Raw genomic sequence first — 16,833 nt, 5'->3', positions numbered from 1 at the left:
TAATCTGTGAGCCACAGGGACTCAGCAATGTCGCACCCTCGCGATCAAGACTATTTAAGCTTATAGGTAAGGTAAGGTAAATATATGTGGAGCTGCAGCAAGCGACTAGCAAAATATGGTGGCTAACTTATTCGCAAAAGAGAGCGAGAAGAGGCAAAGCACGAGCGAGAAACTAGAGAGCAACCTGCGCAAACATTACTCCAACACCGTGTCCACTTCCCGTACTCCGCCGAGAAGAGGCCATCACGGTAACACACTCAGTTGATTCATTTTAATTAATTAAGGTTCAAGTTATCTACAACCGGACATTAACAAATTCCCATCTGCCCATAACCGCGGGCACGGCTTTTGAAAGTTCAAATCCCTACAGGGGAGTCCCAACTTAGCCCATGACAAGCTCTCACGGTCAACGAAGGAATAGACCTCCTCCCAAGACGTTCCGATCAGACTCGGTATCTCGGTTCTTCAAGACACTTCGACAGGTTAAAACAAGACCAGCAACACCGCCCGAATGTGCCGACAAATCCCGATAGGAGCTGCACATATCTCTTTCTCAGGGCACACTCAGATTGTCCAAACTTCTGGTAGGCCAGCCCAGAGTTGCCCCTGGTAGCCACCGGCGGCTGACAGTTTGGACCAACACTCAGAGGAGCACTGGCCCGGGGGGGTTAAAATAATGATGACCCTTGAGTCTGCAGAACCCAAGGGAAAGAAAAGGCTAGGTGGCTAATGGTAAAATCAAGGTTGGGCATTGCTGGAAAAGCTTTAATCAAGGCGAACTATCAAGGGGTTCCCATTATAACCCAACCGCGTAAGGAACGCAAAAATCAGGGAACATAACACCGATATGACGGAAACTAGGGCGGCAAGAGTGGAACAAAACACTAGGCGAGAGGCCGAGCCTTCCACCCTTTACCAAGTGTATAGATGCATTAAGATAACAAGATAATATAATGATATCCCAACAAGTAAATAAATTTCCCAACAAGGAACGGCCTCCAATCTTCACCTGCAACTAGCAACGCTATAAGAGGGGCTGAGCACAGCGGTAACTTAGCCAATCAACGGTTTGCTAGGACAAGGTGGGTTAGAGGTTTGACATGGCAATTTGGGAGTCTTGAAAGCAAGTGGTAGGCATCGTAGCATTGGCATAGCAAAAAAGCGAGCAAACTAGCATAGCAAAGATAGTAGTGATTTCGAGGGTATGATCATCTTGCCTGCACAGTTGTCAGAGTTGACTGGATCCTCGAAAGCAAACTCAATGGGCTCCTCGTTAGCGAACTCGTCTCCCGGCTCTACCCAAACAATACAAACAAGCAACAAGGACACAAATCAACCACGTGCAAGGATCAAACAATATGATGCAATGATGGTATGCTATGCGGGATGCGATGCGGGATGCAAATGCAAGATTTGACAAGGGATGCAAGAACCTGGCCTCAACTTGGGAAACCAAGTGTGCCACTGGAAAGATGAGATGAAATCGCTTGAAAACGATATAAAGAACGTCGGAATCGGAGTTACGGTTTGGAAATGGCAAGCGATTCAAAAATGACAACGGTCTGTGATTTACAGCAAGTAGTCATCTAAATGCAATGAGATGAACATGCTACAGCACCCAAACAGGACAACAAAATACATGGCAGGGATGCATACAAGATGCTTAACAAAAGTCTAGCACTGAGCTACGGCCAATTCATCCATTAACAGGTTCAAACAAGCATGGCAAAAATGCATATGGCAAACAGATCTCAGACAGTGAAATCAACACTTGTCTGGAATTTCAGATCAGGTAGCCCACTTCGGAGCAACAAAACTACATGCTACAGGACCTGAACATGGCAAAGTAAAGCATGGAATGGAGCTACTCAAAGAGCTTAACAAAAGTCCCTTAGTGACCTTGAGCCAAAAGGGATCAGAAAATACAATTGCAAGCATGTGAACATAGCAAAAACATAATCAGTTCTCAGACTTAGTGAAAACTGGCACATGCTGAAACAGATATCAAGTAGGCATGTTTACGAGCTCGATGCACTCACTACAGGGCAAGTCATGACAAACTAAGCATGCACCCATCAAGATTACACAAAATTCAAGCTAGACATGGCAAGAACAATAGCATAGCATGCACGGATCAACTACAACAACATCGGCAAAATTGCAAACAAGTTGACAATCTGCCCAGATTCACAAAGTAGCAAAAGTAGAGCTCGATTGACTCAATCTAGGGTGCTCCATAATTGCAAACAAAGACATGGATGGATATAGCACTACAAGATTAACAAAACATCCTTACTGATCATCCTCAAAAGAGGCACGGATCACTAGGAAACAACATGAACATATGGCCATATGAGATAAACAGACCAAGGACTTAGTGGAAATGCTAAGTCCCTGAAAACAGAATTAACAAGTGCACCACTTTGCAAGCTTGTGCAAGTCAACACACACATCACAAAAATACATGGGTTGCACCTCTAGAAAGATGACAAAACCCTTAACAAAATATATGTAGAACTCACGGGCATATCATGCACACATTAATGATGGCAAAAATGACAAAAAGCTAAATGGAGCAGCAGATCTGACAATTAACTCAAGTAGCCCTCTTCTAACAGCATTTCGGGCATCAAGATGAACTCAAATGAAAATGATGCAATGGAATGAAATGATGTACTCTCTGAGATGAACATTTTTATATGCTATATGCATGAATTGGAGCTACAGATGCAAACTTACGAGGCCATGAAGATTGCAAAAAAAATAACTAGGACGGGCAAAAAGTCAATCGGCTAGGGTTTTCCAGATCTGGATCGGGCGACACAGAAAACGAGGATGGCCGGGGCTCTCGCCGGAGCTGCGGGCCGCGGTGGCCGGAGAGGGGCGCCGGCGATGAGGGAGAGGAGGAGGAGGCCGGGGAGGCGCGGCCGGGCGCGGACGCCGAGGGGCGTGGGAGGCGGTGCGGCGGTGGCCGGACGGCGGGCGACGCGCGCGCGCCGGCGGGGAGGCGGCGGCGATGGCGCGCGGAGGCGGCGATGGCGCGCGGAGGCGGCGGGGCCGGCGAGCGCGGCGGCGGCGGCTCCCTCGCGCGGGGCGCGGGCGGCGGAAGACGCGGGCCAGGGAGGGCCCGCCCTGGGCCAAGCGGGCCGGCGGCGCGGAGCGGCGATGTGGGGCGCCCTGAGGACACGTGGCAGTGGCCCGTTGGTCGGCTGCGGAGGGCGGACGTGTCCGGCCTGAATCGGACACGTCCGGCGGCGAGGGGAGCAGTTTTTTTTAGGGTTAGAGAGAGGAGATCCGAGATTTAGAATGGGGGGTGTATATATAGGCATAGATGGAGCTATGAGAGTCCAAATGAGGTGTGGTTTTCGGCCACGCGATCGTGATCGAACAATCTAGATGATGGAGAAGGCTTAGGTGGGTTTTGGGCCAAATTGGAAGGGTGTTGGGCTGCAACACACACGAGGCCTTTTCAGTCCCTTGGTTGACCGTTGGAGTATCAAACGAAGTCCAAATGATACGAAACTTGATAGGCGGTCTACCGGTAGTAAGCCAAGGCCGCTTGGCAAGTCTCGGTCCAATCCGGAAATGTTTAATCCCCACACACGAAAGAAAGCTAGAAATGACCACCGGAGGAGAACGAAACGCCGGAATGCAAAACGGACAACGGGGAAAATGCTCGAATGCATGAGACGAACACGTATGCAAATGCAATGCACATGATGACATGATATGAGATGCATGACAATGATAACAACACACGGAGACAAAGACCCGAACCCGAGAAAATAAATAACTTAACGCCGAAACGGCAAGAGTTGGAGTACAAATTGGTAAAGTTACATCCGGGGTGTTACAGTAGGACTCCTCCTGGCGCGCCCTCTCCTGGCCGGCCGCACCCCCCCTTTGATCCTCTATATACGGAGGCAAGGGGCACCCCTAGACATCCACGTGATCATATTCTTAGCCGTGTGCGGTGCCCCCTTCCACAATAGTCCTCGATAATATTGTAGCGGTGCTTAGGCGAAGCCCTGCGACAGTAGTACATCAAGATCGTCACCACGCCGTCGTGCTGACGGAACTCTTCCCCGACACTTTGCTGGATCGGAGTCCGGGGATCGTCATCGAGCTGAACGTGTGCTAGAACTCGGAGGTACCGTAGTTTCGATGCTTGATCGGTCGGGCCGTGAAGACGTATGACTACATCAACCACGTTGTGCTAACGCTTCCGTTGTCGATCTACAAGGGTACGTAGATTACACTCTCCCCTCTCGTTGCTATGCATCACCATGATATTGCGTGTGCGTAGGAAATTTTTTGAAATTACTACGTTACCCAACAGTGGTATCAGAGCCTAGGTTTTATGTGTTGATGTTATATGCACGAGTAGAACACAAGTGAGTTGTGGGCGATATAAGTCATACTGCTTACCAGCATGTCATACTTTGGTTCGGCGGTATTGTTGGACGAAGCGGCCCGGACCGACATTACGCGTACGCTTACGCGAGACCGGTTCTCCCGACGTGCTTTGCACAAAGGTGGCTAGCGGGTGACAGTTTCTCCAACTTTAGTTGAACCGAGTGTGGCTACGCCCGGTCCTTGCGAAGGTTAAAACAGCACCAACTTGACAAACTATCGTTGTGGTTTTGATGCGTAGGTAAGATTGGTTCTTGCTTAAGCCCGTAGCAGCCACGTAAAAGTTGCAACAACAAAGTAGAGGACGTCTAACTTGTTTTTGCAGGGCATGTTGTGATGTGATATGGTCAAGACATGATGCTAAATTTTATTGTATGAGATGATCATGTTTTGTAACCGAGTTATCAGCAACTGGTAGGAGCCATATGGTTGTCGCTTTATTATATGCAATGCAATCGCGCTGTAATGCTTTACTTTATCACTAAGCGGTAGCGATAGTCGTGGAAGCATAAGATTGGCGAGATGACAACGATGCTACGATGGAGATCAAGGTGTCGCGCCGGTGACGATGGTGATCATGACAGTGCTTCGAAGATGGAGATCACAAGCACAAGATGATGATGGCCATATCATATCACTTATATTGATTGCATGTGATGTTTATCTTTTATGCATCTTATCTTGCTTTGATTGACGGTAGCATTATAAGATGATCTCTCACTAATTATCAAGAAGTGTTCTCCCTGAGTATGCATCGTTGTGAAAGTTCTTCGTGCTGAGACACCACGTGATGATCGGGTGTGATAGGCTCTACGTTCAAATATAACGGGTGCAAAACAGTTGCACACGCGGAATACTCAAGTTATACTTGACGAGCCAAGCATATACAGATATGGCCTCGGAACACGGAGACCGAAAGGTCGAGCGTGAATCATATAGTAGATATGATAAACATAGTGATGTTCACCAATGAAACTACTCCATCTCACGTGATGATCGGACATGGTTTAGTTGATTTGGATCATGTGATCACTTAGAGGATTAGAGGGATGTCTATCTAAGTGGGAGTTCTTAAGTAATATGATTAATTGAACTTAAATTTATCATGAACTTAGTCCTGGTAGTATTTTGCAAATTATGTTGTAGATCAATAGCTCGCGTTGTTGCTTCCCTGTGTTTATTTTGATATGTTCCTAGAGAAAATTGTGTTGAAAGATGTTAGTAGCAATGATGCGGATTGGATCCGTGATCTGAGGTTTATCCTCATTGCTGCACAGAAGAATTATGTCCTTGATGCACCGCTAGGTGACGGACCTATTGCAGGAGCAGATGCAGACGTTATGAACGTTTGGCTAGCTCAATATGATGACTACTTGATAGTTTAGTGCACCATGCTTAATATCTTAGAATCGGGACTTCAAAGATGTTTTGAACGTCATGGAGCATATGAGATGTTCCAGGAGTTGAAGTTAATATTTCAAGCAAATACCCGAGTTGAGAGATATGAAGTCTCCAACAAGTTCTATAGCTAAAAGATGGAGGAGAATCGCTCAACTAGTGAGCATGTGCTCAGATTGTCTGAGTACTACAATCGCTTGAATCAAGTGGGAGTTAATCTTCCAGATAAGATAGTGATTGACAGAATTCTCTAGTCACCATCACCAAGTTAGTAGAACTTCGTGATGAACTATGATATGCAAGGGATAACGGAAACGATTCCCAAGCTCTTCGTAATGCGGAAATTGACGAAGGTAGAAATCGAGAAAAACATCAAGTGTTGATGGTAGACAAGACCACTAGTTTCAAGAAAAGGGCAGAGGGAAGAAGGGGAACTTCAAGAAGAACAGCAAGCAAGTTGCTGCTCAAGTGAAGAAGCCCAAGTCTGGTCCTAAGCCTGAGACTAAGTGTTTCTACTGCAAAGGGACTGGTCACTGGAAGCGGAACTACCCCAAGTGATTGGTAGATAAGAAGGATGGCAAAGTGAACAAAGGTATATTTGATATACAGATTATTAATGTGTATTTTACTAGTGTTCATAGCAACCCCTCGGTATTTGATACTGGTTCAGTTGCTAAGAGTAGTAACTCGAAACAGGAGTTGCAGAATGAACAGAAACTAGTTAAGGGTGAAGTGACGATGTGTGTTGGAAGTAGTTCCAAGATTGATATGATCATCATCGCACACTCCCTATACTTTCGGGATTAGTGTTGAACCTAAATAAGTGTTATTTGGTGTTTGCGTTGAGCATGAATATGATTTGATCATGTTTATTGCAATACGGTTATTCATTTAAGTTAGACAATAATTGTTGTTCTGTTTACATGAATAAAACCTTATATGGTTACACACCCAATGAAAATGGTTCATTGGATCTCGATCGTAGTGATACACATATTCATAATATTGAAGACAAAACATGCAAAGTTAATAATGATAATGCAACTTATTTGTGGCACTGTCGTTTAGGTCATATTGGTGTAAAGCGCATGAAGAAACTCCATGCTGATGGGATTTTGGAATCACTTGATTATGAATCACTTGATGCTTGCGAACCATGCCTTATGGGCAAGATGACTAAGACTCCGTTCTCTGGAACAATGGAGCGAGCAACTGACTTATTGGAAATAATACATACTGATGTATGTGATCCGATGAGTGTTGAGGCTCACGGCGGGTATCGTTATTTTCTGACCTTCACAGATGATTTGAGCAGATATGGGTATATCTACTTGATGAAAGACAAGTCTGAAACATTTGAAAAGTTCAAAGAATTTCAGAGTGAAGTGCAGAATCATCGTAACAAAAATAAAAAGTTTCTACGATATGATCGCAGAAGTAAAATATTTGAGTTACGAGTTTGGCCTTCAGTTAAAAACAATGTGAAATAGTTTCACTACTCACGCCACCTGGAACACCACAGCATAATGGTGTGTCCGAACGTCATAACCATACTTTATTAGATATGGTGCGAACTATGATGTCACTTACCAATCTACCACTATCGTTTTGGGATTATGCATTAGAGATAGCTGCATTCACGTTAAATAGGGCACCATCTAAATCCGTTGAAACGACACCGTATGAACTATGATTTGGCAAGAAACCTAAGCTGTCGTTTCTTAAAGTTTGAGGTTGCAATGCTTATGTGAAAAAGTTTCAACCTGATAAGCTCAAACCCAAATCGGAGAAGTGCGTCTTCATAGGATACCCAAAAAGAAAATGTTGGGTACACCTTCTATCACAGATCCGAAGGCAAGATATTCGTTGCTTTGAATGGATCCTTTCTAGAGAAGGAATTTCTCTCGAAAGAAGTGAGTGGGAGGAAAGTAGAACTTGATGAGGTAACTGTACCTGCTCCCTTATTGGAAAGTAGTTCATCACAGAAATCTGTTCTTGTGACTACTACACCAATTAGTAAGGAAGCTAATGATGATGATCATGTAACTTCAGATCAAGTCACTACCGAATCTCGTAGGTAAACCAGAGTGAGATCCGCACCAGAGTGGTACGGTAATCCTGTTCTGGAAGTCATGTTACTAGACCATGACGAACTTGCGAACTATGAGGAAGCGATGATGAGCCCAGATTCCGCGAAATGGTTTGAGAACAAAGTATGGACTTTGATGGATTTGCCCGATGATCGGCAAGCCATAGAAAATAAATGGATCTTCAAGAGGAAGACGGACGCTGATAGTAGTGTTACTATCTACAAAGCTAGACTTGTCGAAAAAGGTTTTTGACAAAGTTCAAGATGTTGACTACGATGAAATTTTTTCACTCGTAGCGATGCTTAAGTCTGTCCAAATCATGTTAGCATTTGCCGCATTTTTATGAAATCTGGCAAATGGATAAACAAAACTACATTCCTTAATGGATTTAAAGAAGAGTTGTATATGATGCAACCAGAAGGTTTTGTCAATCCTAAAGGTGCTAAACAAAATATGCAAGCTCCAGCGATCCATCTATGGGCTGGTGCAAGCATCTCGGAGTTGGAATATACGCTTTGATAAGTTGATCAAAGCATATAGTTTTATACAGACTTGCGGTGAAGCCTGTATTTACAAGAAAGTGAGTGGGAGCACTACAGCATTTCTGATAAGTATATGTGTATGACATATTGTTGATCGGAAATAATGTAGAATTATTCTGCAAAGCATAAATGAGTGTTTGAAAGGATTTTTTTCAAAGAAAGGCCTCGGTGAAGCTGCTTACATATTGAGCATCAAGATCTATAGAGATAGATCAAGACGCTTGATAAGTTTTTTCAATGAGTACATACCTTAACAAGATTTTGAAGTAGTTCAAAATGGAACAGTCAAAGAAAAGAGTTCTTGGCTGTGTTACAAGGTGTGAAATTGAGTAAGACTCAAAGCCCGACCACGGCAGAAGATAGAAAGAGAATGAAAATCATTCCCTATGCCTCAGCCATAGGTTCTATAAAGTATGCCATGCTGTGTACCAGATCTATTGTATACCCTACACTGATTTTGGCAAGGGAGTACAATACTGATCTAGGAATAGATCACTGGACAGCGGTCAAAATTATCCTTAGTGGAATAAGGATATATTTCTCGATTATGGACATGACAAAAAGGTTCGTCGTAAAGGGTTACGTCGATGCAAATTTTGACACTGATCTAGATGACTCTAAGTCTCAATCTGGATACATATTTAAAGTGGGAGCAATTAGCTATAGTAGCTCCGTGCAGAGCATTGTTGACATAAAAATTTGCAAAATACATATGGATCTGAATATAGCAGACCCGTTGACTAAACTTTTCTCACAGGCAAAACATGATCACACCTTAGTACTCATTGGGTGTTAATCACATAGCGATGTGAACTAGATTATTGACTCTAGTAAACCCTTTGAGTGTTGGTCACATAATGATGTGAACTATTGGTGCTAAATCACATCGCAATGTGAACTAGATTATTGACTCTAGTGCAAGTGGGAGACTGAAGGAAATATGCCCTAGAGGCAATAATAAAGTTATTATTTATTTCCTTATTTCATGATAAATGTTTATTATTCATGCTAGAATTGTATTAACCGGAAACATAATACATGTGTGAATACATAGACAAACAGAGTGTCACTAGTATGCCTCTACTTGACTAGTTCATTAATCAAAGATGGTTATGTTTCCTAACCATAGACAAAGAGTTGTTATTTGATTAACGGGATCACATCATTAGGAGAATGATGTGATTGACTTGACCCATTCCGTTAGCTTAGCACTCGATCGTTTAGTATGTTGCATTGCTTTCTTCATGACTTATACATGTTCCTATGACTATGAGATTATGCAACTCCCGTTTACCGGAGGAACACTTTGTGTGCTACCAAACGTCACAACGTAACTGGGTGATTATAAAGGAGCTCTACAGGTGTCTCCAAAGGTACATGTTGGGTTGGCGTATTTCGAGATTAGGATTTGTCACTCCGATTGTCGGAGAGGTATCTCTGGGCCCTCTCGGTAATGCACATCACATAAGCCTTGCAAGCATTATAACTAATGAGTTAGTTGTGAGATGATGTATTACGGAACGAGTAAAGAGACTTGCCGGTAACGAGATTGAACTAGGTATTAAGATACCGACGATCGAATCTCGGGCAAGTAACATACCGATGACAAAGGGAACAACGTATGTTGTTATGCGGTCTGACCGATAAAGATCTTCATAGAATATGTAGGAGCCAATATGAGCATCCAGGTTCCGCTATTGGTTATTGACCGGAGACGTGTCTCGGTCATGTCTACATTGTTCTCGAACCCGTAGGGTCCGCACGCTTAAGGTTTCGATGACAGTTATATTATGAGTTTATGAGTTTTGATGTACCGAAGGAGTTCGGAGTCCCGGATGGGATCGGGGACATGACGAGGAGTCTCGAAATGGTCGAGACATAGAGATTGATATATTGGAAGCCTATATTTGGATATCGGAAGTGTTCCGGGTGAAATCGGGATTTTACCGGAGTACCGGGAGGTTACCGGAACCCCCCGGGAGGTATATGGGCCTTAGTGGGCCTTAGTGGAAGAGAGGAGAGGTGGCCAGGGCTGGGCCGCGCGCCCCTCCCCCCTAGTCCGAATAGGACAAGGAGAGGGGGGCGGCGCCCCCCCCCCCTTCCTTCTCTCTCTCCTCTTTCCCCCCTCCCGAATCCTATTCCAACTAGGAAAGGGGGGAATCCTACTCCCGGAGAGAGTAGGACTCCTCCTGGCGCGCCCTCTCCTAGCCGGCCGCACCCCCCCTTTGATCCTTTATATACGAAGGCAAGGGGCACCCCTAGAGACACAAGTTGATCCACGTGATCATATTCTTAGCCGTGTGTGGTGCCCCCTTCCACCATAGTCCTCGATAATATTGTAGCCGTGCTTAGGCGAAGCCCTGCGACGGTAGTACATCAAGATCGTCACCACGCCGTCGTGCTGACGGAACTCTTCCCCGACACTTTGCTGGATCGGAGTCCGGGGATCGTCATCGAGCTGAACGTGTGCTAGAACTCGGAGGTGCTGTAGTTTCGGTGCTTGATCGGTCGGGCCGTGAAGACGTACGACTACATCAACCACGTTGTGCTAACGCTTCCGTTGTCGATCTACAAGGGTACGTAGATTACACTCTCCCCTCTCGTTGCTATGCATCACCATGATCTTGCGTGTGCGTAGGAATTTTTTTTGAAATTACTACGTTACCCAACACCGCCGCCCCCGACTCGGGCGCCGCGGGGTCGGGCGCCGCTGGCTCGGCCGCTTCTTCGCCGGTCTTGACACCGGCCCCCTCGCCGGTTCCGACGCCGGCCACGACGCCGGCTTCCTCGCCGGCCCCGACGCCGGCCACCTCGCCAGCTCCCACGCCGGCCTCCTCGCCGGCTCCGACGCCGGCCGCCTCACCGGCCGCCTCGCCCAGTTACCCGGGCTCGTGCCGGCGTTCATTGTCCGAGTCTCCGGTACTCGAGCGACGAGTATGTCCTCGCAGCCTCCACCGCGACGCCGTCACCTCTTCCCGCGTCCGCTCGCGCCGCCCTCCATGATCCTCACTGGCTTGCGGCGATGCAGGAAGAGTTCGATGCTCTTCAACGGAACCGCACCTGGACATTGGTTCCCCGGCCTCCTCGCGCCAACGTCATCACCAGCAAGTGGGTCTTTCGCCATAAGACTCGCTCGGATGGTACTCTCGAGCGCTACAAGGCTCGCTGGGTGGTCCGTGGTTTCCGCCAGCGCGCTGGAGTGGACTTCACTGAGACGTTTGCCCCGGTTGTCAAACCGGGCACGATCCGCACCGTCCTCCAGCTCGCCGTCTCCCGCGGCTGGCCCGTTCACCAGATGGATGTCTCCAACGCCTTTCCCCACGGCCATCTTGAGGAGCAGGTGTATTGTGAGCAACCCACCGGTTTCGTCGACGCCTCACTTCCTGGCCATGTGTGTTTGTTGTCCCGTCAGACTAAACACATCGAGCTGGACATACACTTTGTGCGCGAGCAGGTGGCTCTTGGCCGTATACGGGTTCTCCATATGCCGACTGCACAACAGTTCGCCGATGTGATGACGAAGGGACTGCCGACTTCTACCTTCGTGGAGTTCCGTTCCAGTCTTTGCGTCACTGGCGCCGTTTCGACTGTGGGAGGTGTTGAGTATATTGTGTACGTGTATATTTGTGTGTAGGGCCCACCTCCTGTTTCCTTGTATAGTTGAGGTTGTGGCCCACCTCTGTACTTATATATACGTGCCTGGTGCACCGATCAATACATCGAGATTGCACAGCCCATGACTTGTCCTTCTAAGATGTATATATGTGTAGGTGGAGAAAAGGAGAAGAAATGGCAAGCAACACGTCCTGGCCTGCAATTAATTCACTACACTCTGTCGGTGGATGGATTAAAATGATTGACTATTGGAGCACGGTTAATTACTGCCCAATCGAATAATATGGAACCAGAGCTCCCCGCTTTCTAGATGATCCTTATAGAGTAGGAGTACATTCTATCTAAATCCATCTAATCTACTTACTTCGTTCCCTAATTTCATTCAAGAGAACAAAAACTATCGTTTTTAGCTAAATTTGACTTCCTTATGATTGACTAATGGAGTGCGGTTAATTAGCTGGAGCACACGACTAATTGAGGATGCATGAACAGGTCACGTAAGTATATATTAGTCCCTTCCTCGCAATTAATTAGGTATTTTCTTTTAAAGCCTGAACCTTAGAACAACCGTTCTACAGTAATTTAATCGGTATATATGGATGTCTGCGGATCGATAGTTCGCTGTATTCCTCACAAAGAAAGGAAGGGTCAATAACTAATTAAACGTGCACCCATGTATACACTAACCATTTTTTGCAGGGTATTTATGTATTAATCGTAGTCGGAAGTTTTCTCCGTAAAAAAAATATGGAAAACGATATATGATGGAGATACATAAGTGCTGCTTGTCGTGCATCAGCTGACAGGAAAAAAATACAACGGCGTGATTGTGCATGTGATTCGCCACGCGTTAGTTCATTCTCAAAGTCTATTCAATTGCATCCAGCCGTGGACGTACCACGTTTCTGGCAAACAGTGTATGAAAGACATACAGACAAACAGACAAAATCGAATGCAAGCAATGGTAGAGCAGATTCAGTCGATCCTTATTGCATCTATCAGGCGCGCGGGCAAACTTACGATTGTCGTGGAGGAGATTCGGTTAATTGATTTGCCTCCAAGTGGAACCGTTTGACTTGGACGGACAGATATACAGACACATGCATGGTTGAGTTGCAGGCTTCACCCCGGGGAGGGAGGAAGGGGGGATCTACTGCCGAATCGTATGCTAGTGTGTTTTAATAATTCATTTGATTGATAAAGTGGCATATGCGAAGGGATATATCACCTGATTCGTTTTGTACGACTGCATATTATTTGTGTGGGATCTAGTTGTGGATGCTAAGCTAAGCATATGTTCTATTCTTGCCCAGCGAACGAACGAAGCAACAGGCAGGGAAAAGAAAGAAAGACAGACAGACAGAAAGAATATGGCGCTGGCGCGTGTCGGTGCAGTGCAAGCATGTGTTGGTTGAGCCCGCCCACACGGAGCGGGAAGACGTGCAAATGCAAGCAAGGAAGGGCAAGGTTAATTACTACTCCCTTCATTCCAGATTACTCGTCGCAGAAATGGATGTATCTAAAACTAAAATACATTTAGATACATTCATACCTGCGACAAATAATTCGGAATCCTACAGTAGTTTGGAGTAGGTAGTTGGACTGAATCTTTGCTAGTAGCAATTGGCTGCTGTCGGTGGCTCCTACAGTAGTTTCATACGCAAGGAAGGAAGAATGGACGGGATATCCCAGTCATCAGCACCATCGTCGTCGACTCGTCCTAGTGTGGTACAACCAGCTTACACAAGCTTCTCAAGATGATGCTTTTTTGTTTTTTTACAGTGAAGTGATACTATTTTAAATTACTCCAAGACACACAGACCGACGGAGCTGCGTACCACGTCGTGCCCTATATACGCTGTAGAATTCGTAGAAAAGCGCATCGTATACCATAGTAGTGGTGGCACACGCCTGGACTGGACGCGCACAACGAAAGCGCCAGCCTACCTAGAATGGCCGTGTGAACCTTTTGGGGTCGTTGGCGTTCGCTGGCGCACGCGTTTCTTTCTTTCCAATAGGCTTGATTGTTGATTCAATCAATTTAAATTAAATTAAATCACACGGACCGTGCTGACAGTAGCGGTGCAACAGAAGAGAGACGGAAGGTCACCGACACGCAGAAATGGCAAAGGCAGCCGACAGTGGAGCTGCCAAATTCAGGCGTTCAGTGATGCACAACTCATGCTGATGAATGGCGTGAAATACAGAGGTACACAACCACATCGACCAACTATACATACATACATACTCCCTCCGTTCCTAAATATAAGTCTTTGTAGAGATTTCATTATAGACTACATACGAAGCAAAATCTATATGTCGTCTATAGTGAAATCTCTATAAAGACTTATATTTAGGAACGGAGGGAGTACATATTTGCACTAAAAAAACTATACATGCATACATACTGTACCTACATACATACATACATACATACAGTAAAAAATGTGAGTGCTATACAGAAATCTAACGCACATATGCACACGCAGTCACTTGTGAAGTTGTGATCGAGTCTCCTCTCCAGTCTCCACAGGGTAGTAGGAGCGTGTGTTGGCGTTGACGTGGCCTGGCCATCACGGCGGCAACAGCCTCAGTCCCACGTGGAGCCACGTCATAGACACCGGCAGGCAGTCGGTGGCGGCTATAAGAAGGGAGGCAGAGTCTCCTCTCTTCTCCACCATCACACTCACACCACAGCTGAGTCCACAGCAGAGCAGAGCACCATTCTTCTCTCCCATTCTACTCAACGCAAAAGTCCTCGAGGTACGTTTCCTTCGTTGCGTTGCGTTGCGTTCGTCTCTCTCCACCTCTCTGCTCCTCCTCTTCCCCCTCATACTCTGCTCCGCCCACATCTCCTCCACACCACTGGGACTTAGAGGGGTAGATCGCCCCCAGATTCATTGCGAGGCCTCGACTAACATACTGCTCACCTCCATTTTCGCAGATCAGATCAGATCAGATCGACCGCCCGCTAGGCACACTTCGCTTTGCCGCAACATCCATCCCATCCATGGCCCCCTCCCAAGAAGTCGCGCCCCCTGCCGCCGCCATCACCAAGGAGCCATCCACCAACGGCAACGGCAACGGCACGGCCGCACCCGCCCCGAAGACCAAGGCCCCGGCGCTGAACGAGCGGATCCTGTCCTCCATCACCCGCCGGTCGGTGGCGGCGCACCCGTGGCACGACCTGGAGATCGGCCCGGACGCGCCCACAATCTTCAACTGCGTGATCGAGATCCCCAAGGGGAGCAAGGTCAAGTACGAGCTGGACAAGAAGACGGGGCTCATCAAGGTGGACCGGGTGCTCTACTCCTCCGTCGTCTACCCGCACAACTACGGCTTCATCCCGCGCACCCTCTGCGACGACTCCGACCCCATCGACGTCCTCGTCATCATGCAGGAGCCCGTCGTCCCGGGGTGCTTCCTCCGCGCCAAGGCCATCGGACTCATGCCCATGATCGACCAGGGCGAGGCCGACGACAAGATCATCGCCGTCTGCGCCGACGACCCCGAGTACCGCCACTTCAACGACATCAAGGAGCTCCCGCCCCACCGCCTCGCCGAGATCAGGCGCTTCTTCGAAGACTGTAAGTCATTGATGCCTCTGAACTCTGATCATCAGAAGAGAATGTGCTCCTGAATGTGTTTTCTTCTGTTCCTGAATGTGTTTCTCTGATTGATTGGGGCATTCAGACAAGAAAAACGAGAACAAGGAGGTGGCCGTCAACGACTTCCTGCCGTCAGAGGACGCCTACGAGGCCATCCAGCACTCCATGTCAGTTCTCCTCCCCGGTTTTCGATTCTCGATTCATGTTGAAACATGAGAAATTGAACTGATGAATGATGATGTTGCATGATTTTTCCTTTTCAGGGATCTCTATGCCACCTACATTTGCGAGGGCCTGAGAAGGTAGATAATAGATCCGGTGATGCCATGCCGCTTGCTGGAGGATGTTGATGAAAAATTATTCGTGTCGAAACGTTACATACATTCTTGTTTTGTGTTACCTACCTGCATACATACACATACTAGTATATGATATGATCGCCCAAAGCCTTGCATTAAGGCAGTAGCAGCCAGATAAGCAGGGCATTCTTTTCCCAACTACCTTATGTAATACAATTTCCTGGCTGAATGAATATGAGATGTTGGTATACTTTTCCCCACATTGCAAATCTCTGCTGAATCGTTTATTTTGTCGCAACTGGACTGAACTGCTGAGTGCTGTGTGGATTTTCTGGAAGGCCTAGAATCACCTCACCAAAGTCAGTCAGTTAAGGACATGCTTGTGCCAACACAAGGAAGAAAGCAGTGGTGTTTCAGTCCCTTAATCAACTACTCCCTCTGTTCACTTTTATAAGGCTTTGTAGATGTTTCAGACATTGTGCAAAATAGCTCAATTTCACTTGTCTGAAACGACTTATAAAAGTGAACGGGAAACGACTTATAAAAGTGAACGGGGGGAGTATGATAAGTGTATTTTGTTATTCTCATCAACAGAAAGTGCCTTCATCAACAGTAATTTAAGAATTGCACTGAAATACAGAAAGACACATCATATGTCATATTCAAAACAGTTTCTTATAAAAACAGAAAAGAGAAGGACGCGTTGCTAACCTATCGAGTTACAGGCATTGCTCATTTCACCTTTCATCATGCAGTAAAATAAATGAACCGTCCCCTCGCCGTAGCTGCTCAGCGAAACAATGTGAATTCAAGAAGAAATTTCATGCCATCAAGTCATAGATCGTTGCAGATCTCAGATCAAGTCATG

At 46.4% G+C, this 16,833-nt stretch overlaps 1 protein-coding gene across 2 annotated transcripts; it reads left to right on the top strand.

Annotated features, from left to right (window-relative positions):
* Positions 1–14,720: 14,720 nt before the first annotated feature.
* On the top strand, positions 14,721–16,225 carry LOC125546397 (soluble inorganic pyrophosphatase 1-like). 2 transcript variants are annotated; one of them, XM_087514466.1, is made up of 4 exons: positions 14,721–14,821; positions 15,013–15,645; positions 15,752–15,833; positions 15,930–16,225. In XM_087514466.1, exons 2-4 carry the CDS (start codon positions 15,069–15,071, stop codon positions 15,970–15,972), a joined length of 702 nt encoding a protein of 233 aa, XP_087370592.1. In that variant the 5' UTR covers positions 14,721–14,821; positions 15,013–15,068; the 3' UTR covers positions 15,973–16,225. The 2 variants fall into 2 exon arrangements, with proteins under 2 accessions (XP_087370592.1, XP_048566612.2); XM_048710655.2 differs by having other exon boundaries at positions 14,727–14,821; positions 15,003–15,645.
* The last annotated feature ends 608 nt before the right edge of the window (positions 16,226–16,833 follow it).

The sequence above is a fragment of the Triticum urartu genome, chromosome 3A (genome assembly GCF_056163025.1).
Source record: "Triticum urartu cultivar PI428250 chromosome 3A, HENAU_Tu73, whole genome shotgun sequence".
Classification (NCBI taxonomy): Eukaryota; Viridiplantae; Streptophyta; class Magnoliopsida; order Poales; family Poaceae; genus Triticum; species Triticum urartu.
The sequence above is the reverse complement of the archived record's forward strand: the minus strand, read 5'-3'. Positions and strand labels throughout refer to the sequence as shown.